Source organism: Propithecus coquereli, unplaced genomic scaffold (assembly GCF_000956105.1).
Source record: "Propithecus coquereli isolate 6110/MARCELLA unplaced genomic scaffold, Pcoq_1.0 Scaffold193, whole genome shotgun sequence".
Lineage (NCBI taxonomy): Eukaryota > Metazoa > Chordata > Mammalia > Primates > Indriidae > Propithecus > Propithecus coquereli.
Genome location: NW_012144190.1, coordinates 1,000,666 through 1,010,271, shown reverse-complemented (window position 1 = coordinate 1,010,271; position 9,606 = coordinate 1,000,666). Strand labels below are relative to the sequence as shown.

Genomic DNA, 9,606 nt, shown 5'->3' with positions numbered 1-9,606 from the left:
GCTAGGATTACAGGCGTGAGCCACCGTGCCCGGCCAATAAAATTTTATATTTTATTCAGTAAGGCTTACAATCCTCTATTAAAATTATCCCCACTTTATATTTTTCTTGTCACTGCACATGGCATCCTTTTAAACTTCAAATTCTAACTAGTTTTATTTATAGAAATACAATCAGATTTTTGTGTTGATTTTTATACTCATCAAAGATGCTTTTAATCCTAAGTTTTTGTATAGATGTGGGGGAAGGAGATTTCCATAGATATTCAAATTATCTCAAATAATGAACTTTTGCCTCTTTCTTTCAAATCCCTTTTATTGTCCCACTGAACTGTCAGCACCATGTTGAAATAAGAGGATGATGGAGAACAGGTTTGTCTTGTATCTTATTATGAAGGATATCCTTTCATCATTTTCCCATTCACTGTGAGGTTTTTGGTTGCTTTTACTTTTTTGGAACCCTTTATAGAGTTAAGAAAATTCATTTCTTTCCTAGTTGACATAGATCCATCTAAGACCATGAATAGATGTTGAATCTTCTATCATTCCCTTTTTGCATGTATTAAGATGATCCAATTTTTTTCTTTTTTAATCTGGTTAATAAGAGATTACCAGAACACACCCCTCCTGGTTAAAGCAAAATGCTGGCAGGTGGGAACAAGTCCCCAGTAATCATTACAGATCCCCAGGTGACTCCAATTCATAGCCAAATCGGTGAGCCCTGGGTTAGGGATCTAGGAAGTATCTCTGCAAATTCTATCACCTGTTAAACATAGCTGTGATTGCATTCATTCCAGATATATTTATGGCTTCCCTCAGATTTGAAAGGATCCCTGCCAGGGATGATGTACATGGGATAGAATACTCCCTTGATGGAGTTTATGGTATAGATGGTTATCTGAAGTTGAGATTGTTGGTGGAGATGTTCTTTCCCTCTGGCACTGCCAAAATCAATTATTTTGGAGGTTCTTGGCCAGATGCCCCCAAACTTTTATGCTCTGCCATCATAAATCAGGTCTGGACTATCTTCTAATCAGCAGATCCTGTGAAGGCCTGGGTGGAGGAAGACAGCCGGGGCCTCCCAATCCAGGGCAGACACTCCCAGGTGTAGCAGGCGTATCTCCCTTCCGTTGTGAACTTGGTCATCAAGAACCTACATCAGCCAATAAAAAGAGAGGGCTGAACTAGTTAATCGCTGGGTAGGCACAGCCTTTTTTCTTCCCACTCCTGGTTTGCTTTGGGAACTGGCAAAGGAGACCTGGTGTCACAGTTAGTGAGTTACTTTTCTTGCCAATTTGCTGCTTTGGATTTAAAAATCCCTTTACTTACGTTGTTACCTTAGTTCTCTGACTTTCTTACGTTTCGACTTGTTTTTCTCTCTTGCTGTTTTCAAATTTATTTATCCTAAATTGACAGATAAAATTGTATTCATTGTTACAATGTGATGTTTTGATGTGCACCTACGTTGTGGAATGGTTAAGTCTTGCTAACTCGTCACTGCAGTCTTATCAGGGGTGCCATTCATCTATCTGGTGTGTGAAGTATTAGGGAGGGAAAGTATATCTTATTTATTTTTACAATTTTTTGAGACATAAAATTTCTATGTATTGGGTACATGTGATACTTTATTACATGCAAAGTACATTACAGTCAAGTCAGAGTATTTAGGATATCCATCTCCTTGAGTATCTTTTCTACATGTTGGGAACATTGTGAGTCCACTCCTAGCTATTTTGAAATATACAACACATTGTTGTTAACTATAGTCACCCTATTGTGCTATCAAACATTAGAACTTATTCCTTCTATCTAACCGTATGTTTGCACCTATTAATCAACCTTCCTCCATCCCCAACCCACACATATCCTTCCCAGCCTCTGGCATCTGTCATTCTCCTCTCTATTTCCACAAGATCTGCTTTTTTTGCTCCCGCACATGAGTGAGAACACAAGACATTTGTCTTTCTGTGCCCAGCTTTCATTTAGCACGATGACCTCCAGTTCCACCCATATTGCTGCAAATGACAGGAGAAAAGGGTGCTCTCAATGCTCATGTATAGCTTTCTTGCTTTTAGGAACACTCAACTGAGCTCTAAAGTATTAATTGGCTCTCAATTTTGTTTGCCTGTTGAAGTTCCCTGGGGAAATGTAACAATACACTGATTCCTGGGTCCAACCTCTGAAGTCTCTAATTTATAGTGTGGGTATCTCTGGACATTGGATTTCTGAGAACTCTCCAAGTGATTCCTCTGTGAGACAATGCTTGAAGGTCTTGCACTGTCCGACTACATAGTTGCCAGTTACTCAGACACCTTACTGATTAGTCAGGACACTCACACTTTAGCATCAGTTTTTCATGTGAAACGCTGTGTAGGTGCTGGGTCCCATGTACTCCCAGGTCTTAAAATAAGTCTGAGTCACAAGGACAAGGCTCAAAGAAAGATGATGGTGTGAAATGAAGTCCAAGGAGGGAAGAGTTTGAGAATTTGGGGAAGGGTTGCACTTTGTGAGGCTTAACTTTTACTAATGCATAATCAACTTGTGTTCATTGAAAAAACAGAGACCCAAGATTTAAAAGAAGAAAACACTTATGTAACAGAAATAGGTGTAGCCAGTGTTCAACAAATTTGCTGTGAACCCTTGAATGACATGAGTTTGAACTATGCAGGTCCACTTATATGTGAATTTTAAAAAATAACTATACTGGAAAATTGGGGGTAGATTTGTGACATTTTAAAAAACTTGCAAACAAACCACATAGTCTGGAAATATTGAAAAAATTAAGAAACTTAGGTATGTCTTGAATGTATAAAACATATGTAGATACTACTCTATGTGTTAATCAACTGTTATTGGTAAGGCTTCTGGTCAATGGTAGGCTATTAGTAGTTAAGTTTTTGGAGAGTCAAAAGTTATACTCAGATATTTCAACTGTGTGGGGGTCAGTGCCCCTAACCCCCACATTGTTCAAGGGTCAGCTGTATTTTCTTCTAGTGATATGTTTGTCTAAGAAACTGGAGTTACCTTAAGGACTGTTAAACAGTTTGTGTTTCCTTAAGCATTATAGTATGAGTTTTTTCCTCAAGTGTTCTTTGAAGGATAATTAAGTAGGTTTATAATACATGCTAGTGGTGCACCAGAAATCATGCCCTTGCCAATCTTCTCTTGTTTCTGATTTTATACTACTATATAGGACGATTTAAAGGATATTATATAAGCTTTATGCCTTGTGATTATGCTCTATGGATTCCTAAAGAATACAATGTTGAGTCACAGTGTTTAAATTCATTAAAAGCTTTTACTACTATTTTCCCAAAGGATGAAACACTGTCTTACACCACAGTTTCATACACTCATCTGACCACTTTGTGAAGATGCTTTTTTGATTGCTTGCATTTTCCTTTCAGGGACTATAACGTGCCTGTTTTGTATATGGATGTCTTCACCATTTGTAACTTATCTATTTTCAAGTTTTATATCAAATTGGTTATTTCCTCAGTTATTACAAATAGAGCTATCAAATCAAGGATAACTTTAAAATCTTGTTTCTTTTACTATCTTGTCTTTATCCATTGCTTTCATGTTTAAATGTTTTTCTTGCTTTGAAGGTCAGATACACACACCTCTCCCTGTGTTTTTATTAAGCTGCAATCATATTCACTTTAAAAAATACAATCGACTCTTTTATGTACCTGGACTTTGTGTGGAGTGTGATGTGAAGCTTGTGTTTTCCTTGTATCTAAGCAGTTAGCCATTTTTCTCAGTGCCATTCAACGTATATTCCACTTCAGTGTGGACTTGTAATGCCACTGTTATAACATGCTTAGTTGGGGTTGCACGTAGTTACATGGACACACCACACATATGTGTCTGTTATTTTGCTCTATAGAATATTAACTTTCTTGCAACAGGTGTCCTCCATGAGAGGTACGGAACTTCTTTTAAGTGATTACTAATTTTGCAGTCTGGTAAAATTCTAAACTTTAGTTCTAAAATTCTTCTTTGGTATCCTCCAACATATAATACTCCATGACCTGAAATACCACTTTGGGGTGGGAGGAGAGAAATCCCATTGAGATCACTAAGGCAATCTTATTAACCATATGAGCAGGAAAAGAATTCTTGTTGTGCTGCGAGTATGCTAAGGGTCAATTATGGGCCTAGAGGCTGAGACTATTGAGGAGAAGGAGAAACACATGGTCCTGCCCTGGTGGAGATTTCAATTTAAGGGAGTAATTAGACCCTAAAGCAAATCTTGCCTAACTAACGATAAAATATTAATGGCATTGCCTGCTGCAAGGTGAAAGACAGTAAATGCAAAAGTTTACGGGTACATAATCCAGGTCATGAGGCTATTTCATGTTCGTCTGTATTGTGGGGGCTCCCAAGACCACTCCCAAGTCTGGTGATTGGCTAGGAGCACTCACAGGACTCAGTACACAGTCATGCAGCTATGACTGTATTACAGTGAAATAATACAAAGCAAAATCAGCAAAGGGAAAAAGCACATGGGACAAAGTCCCGAGGACACCAGGCTTCACTCAGCATGGAACCAACCATGTAGGTGAGCTCTGCTAGCTCATGTGCCGCCTCCTGCCAGTCAGGCATCAGTGTCGAATGTTTCTGTGATACCGGTGATTCTCTGTACGGAATTTGGTACATCTTATCAGCTTCACCAGTGGTTTCTTTATGCCCAATAACCCAGTTGCAGTTGGATGTCTGGTTAGGTTTATTTCATAATTGAAGATTGAGCAGTTTAGCTTTGAGCAGATACCCACCATCCTTCAGCACTCATTTGCTCCTCAAAGAGAAGACTTATCCTTTGTTTTATGCATCAAAGCATTTTCCATAAAACCACAGAGAAGTTGGCCAATCCCCATCCACCCATGACTCATCAGATCTTCCCTCTCCATCCTTGTATTAATAAAATCTGAGTGCTTTGCCTATGTTGAGTCAAGGATCTGGAATGAATTCTCCTGCAGACAACTTCTGCAATGCCTATTCCACATGACCCTGTGTGACGATGTCAGGATCAGATGTTGAAACTTGGGTATAGGAAGTTCCAGGGGCTTATGGATGATTAAGGAGAGAAGATAACCAAGAGGTGGCACATGTGCACATATGCTTTATTGGGTGGCATTTGGACAGGTTTGCATGTAGGAGATGCCCCTCACAGCAGGGGTCTGTCTAGGTGCTACAGCAAGTGGGTGCCTACTCAGAAGGGGAGGAAGACGGGCCTCCTGGGGGAGGGGGTATTGGAGAGGTGGCTTACGTGCGTAGGTAATATCCCACAGAAGCACAGTGGGGAAGATCTCTGGTCCGGGGGCTCCAAAAGGCAGTAGCAGGTTGTGGTCTTCCTGACCTGGGACTTGTTGCTGGCAGATGTTGGCAGCAGTTTTTGTAGAATATGCAAAGCAGACAGGCTCTATATGGATAAAATTCTGTTTATTTGGGCTGTGTTTAAAATAACTGATGTACAGAAACTTAAGTATGGGGCCAGTAGGCTTTATGAGCTAATGAGTTTCAGCCTATGGTGAAAAAATAACCTAGGGACTGTCTTCAGCTCACTTATATAGCAACGGACATGATAGAACATATCCTAACACTTAGATTTTTTCAGAAGCATACAAGACCACAAATTACGTTATGATGATAACAGTTGTCTCTTCAATGGGAGTCCTGTACAGATTATTCAAGCAAAGGGAGTCTCAAATACAACAGCATATCCTGTAAGAGACCATGAGCATAGATTTTTGATCTGCACAAGAGTTACACAGTTACAAAAAAATCGCTTCCCCCAAACTTTTTATATTATACTCAATTATCAAAACCTAAATACTATTCACCAATCAGGGACAATTTTTACAATAAGGACATTGCCTTTTAACACAACTGATGCTCTACATTTACCTTAACTTAGAAGTTCACTTAGATCAATTGACAAAGTCATCGTTCCAGAAAGAGTTCAGACCTGTCATTAATGGATTATCCAAAAAAGCTCTTGCAGACCACGGGAATTTTCTACAATGTCAACTTTGAAAGAATCGTACTATTGTGTAGTTTGATTCTGATTCCATATTTGTTTTGTAGATCTCACATTCCTTGTTCCTCAAAGTCCTTGCTCTCTGAAGCTTGACCTCACTGGAGAAGAGGGATGGCAGAGTGGGATCCTACCGACTTTGACCTGGTGTGGTATTTAGAGAATCTTAGTGATGAGGAATTTCAGAGTTTTAAGAATCATCTACAGCAAGAGATGCAGCGATTAGGACTGCTACAGATTCCATCAATTAACCTAGCGAGGACCAAAAAAGAGCTGGCTAAAGTACTGATGACCTCCTATGAGGCACAATACACCTGGAATATGGCATTCAGTATATTCCGAAAGCTTCGTCGTGAAGATCTCTGCAGGAAAATCAACACTAGACGAAACCGTGAGTGGGGCCATTCTCAGAAGGGTGGGTAAGGGTCGGGGGCAGTTTGCAGGAAGCTTGGTTATTTTGATAAGTGAATTCTCCATCCCTGAAGAGCCAGTCTGCAGACCTGGAAGTCATAAAAGGGACCAGTGATGGGCTGGATGTGGGTTGTGTCCTGTCTTAGGACTTTCTGACTCTACCCCTCTTTTCTGCCTTCATGCTAACTGGCTTTTATGAAAGTGGCCAGGGGCAAGTGCTTATGCTAGAGTGGATCCCTGGAATGGAGCTTTGTCCTAAAACTGTAAGATCTGGCCAAAGAAATGTATGGTTCTATGTATAAAGGTTATGGAGAGTTAACAGAGTGGAGACTCTCCTAAGAAGATCATGTTCATTGGCTTACTCAGTATTACCAAACACCTTTGAAAGAGATATAATTCTATATCTCAACTGAATATCTGAATGGCTAAGAGAACTTACCAAGATCATGTATCTAGTCCCAGGTAGGTAGCAGAGCTAGGACTTTAAGCAAAATGTAACTGACTCTAAATGCCAGGCTTTTTCCCTCATCTTTCTCATCCCTTCAATATTCTCCATCCATCTGGAAAGACTTACAGGGACCAGCCAGGCAGGTGATGAAAATACACAAAGTAGCTGCCAGTTCTAGAAAAAAACGTGTGTTTGGGTTTACTGCTACCCCTCAGCTCTTGCCTTCCAGACAGTTACAAATGGTTTCACAGAAAAGAAAATTTCAGGTTGTCTCCTGTCATAGCCCCAAATAAATTACTGGACATTAACTAGTAAACTGTTGGAGATATTGATAATTGTAATGTGACTCCAGGGCCACCAGATCTTCTGATGTGACAAGAGAAACCAGAGATCTAGAGTGTTTGGTGCAACTCTTGACATTTTATTGCTGACAACTAAGTCAAACAAATAAAATGGCTTGTAATTCAAGCCAAACCATCTCGTGGACCAGGCCCAGGTTCGGTGCCAATTTTAAACCTCCGGCACAGAATGAGAGGGTACCACCAAGTCTGCTAAGCAGCATCTAGTGAGCAATAGAGAGCCTTGGTTAGCACGTCTCATTCACCCACCATATTTAAATGCCGAAAGTTGCTTTGACTTTCATATCTTCACATCGTCTCCCATATAAATAAGATATATTTGTAAAGATTCATTTATTTTTATTTTAGAAAAAATATATAGCATAGAAAAGTCAAAGAATACAAAAAGTAAAAACAGAAAAAGTCATCCCAAATCCTGTAACCTTGAGCTATATCCTTCAGGACCTTTCCATGCAGATACAAATATATGAAAATTAAGTCATACAATACATTTCCTTTTTTAGACCCATTTTTATCTGCCAAACTTCACATAAACATTTTCAAGCAAGTTAATCTTAAACCATCCCCCATTCTGGGACTGCCTCCCAAGGGGTGACAGTTTATCAGTTTTCATAGATATCTTTCCAGAGTTTTTACAGTGAATTTATGTCAATATGTCTGGATAGGAGAGAGTAACTTTAATGGAAGAAGTGGGGTTGTAATATATTAAGAGCTTCAAATAGTAACTCCTATTAGAGAACCTACCCTTTTCCCTCAGTGGGTTAGGGGAAACCATGTCTACCTCACTTTCTAACAGCCAGAAGATGCTGTTCTCATATGAAGAGTCCACTGTGTATCTGTGTATCTGCAATTTGTTCAGGTTGATACATCCTATTTCTCTGAGGGTGAAGTCATGAGCCCAATGTAGTGTGGACCGTTGACAACCCAGTGCCTCAAAAATGACATTGTATACTAGCTGCTGCCTGGATGGGGATCCATAGTGGGGAAAGAGGAACAAAACCCGAGAATCTCCCTGTGTGCCTCTTCTTAGATACTCCCTTGGTTAAGAGCACACACATTTCAGTCACTTGAACTGGCATTCAAACCCCATTTATGTTTAGTAAACATGTAACTTTGGAAAGCTTTTTAAATAATGGGGCAATGTGAAATGATACAGGCTCCCTATCTAAAATGTTGAGAAGCAAGGCTACTTAATATTGATCATTCCAGCAAAGTAGCAGATATGAAGGATGAACAAGTCTAGAGAGCTAATGTATGACATAGGGACTATAGTTAATAAAATAGTGTTATATTAGGGATTTTTATCAAACAGTAGATTTTAACTGTTCTTGTCACACAAAGTAACTATGTGAGATGGTAGATATGCTAATTTTCTTCAACAGAGTAACCATTTTATCACCTATATGTATCCCATAACATCATATTGTAAACCTCAAATACATACAATAAAATTTCTTTAAAAATTAATCATTCCAAGCCATACTATCAAAATGTAACTAGGATTAATATTCAATTCTATTCCTAAACATCAATTAGGTTATTAATAGTAGGAACATGTTGTCAATGTGACTTCTGAATAAGATACTTTTACTTGAATGTTCAAATTTAGAAGTAAACTAAAACTAAAGAAATTATACTACAGATATTTTTTATAATGAAGAAATAGTTTGGTTTTTAAAAAATTCCTTTGATTATTGAAAAAAGTTATAAAATATTAAGTCAGTAAAACTTTATCTTGTTGATTAAATATTATAGTATGGCTTCATTCCCTGCTATGACAGGTAGGTTTCTGTTCTTCCTGTGTCATCTTCCTCTTCCTCCCCTTCCACTGCTTATGTATGTTTATGGTGCCAAGGTTCGTAGTATTGGGTCTCGATGGTGATCACAAGTACCTTCTTGTTTGGGCTCCTTTCTATATTTGAGCCTATGTATAGCTTATTGCACACCACTATCCCTGACCAACCAGAAGTTCATTCCACGGTCTTAGTTAACTGGGCTTCATTGTTGCTTACCCCGTTTCTGCCCCAAGAAAAAACTCTTGGGTGCTGGATTACTTGATTTAATTTTATGTCTAAATCTAATTGAATGTCTTTATACACAAATGACGACTGGACATAGTACTCCTCAGTTACTCCTTATTATATTGTGTAAGTTGCTTCTATGTCTTCTGGCATTGAATATTTTTGGTGAAATCTTAAAAACAAAAAAAAAAAGTTTTACTTTTTCATGTTTTCTTCTTGCTGAATCCTTAAAGGATTTCTTCTTTATCCTTGGAGTTCGAGAGCTTAATAGGGGTGCACCTCAATATTGATCATTTTCTAATTGAATGTCTTTATACACAAATGACGACT

The 9,606-nt window shown here is 38.7% G+C and overlaps 1 protein-coding gene across 1 annotated transcript in view; it reads left to right on the top strand.

Annotated features, from left to right (window-relative positions):
• Positions 1–6,151: 6,151 nt before the first annotated feature.
• The window catches only part of NLRP11 (NLR family, pyrin domain containing 11), a 23,989-nt gene continuing 20,534 nt past the window's right edge, over positions 6,152–9,606 (top strand). The window contains exon 1 of the mRNA XM_012643002.1: positions 6,152–6,428. Within this exon, the coding sequence (XP_012498456.1) occupies positions 6,152–6,428 (277 nt within the window). The remainder of the gene's footprint in view (positions 6,429–9,606) is intronic.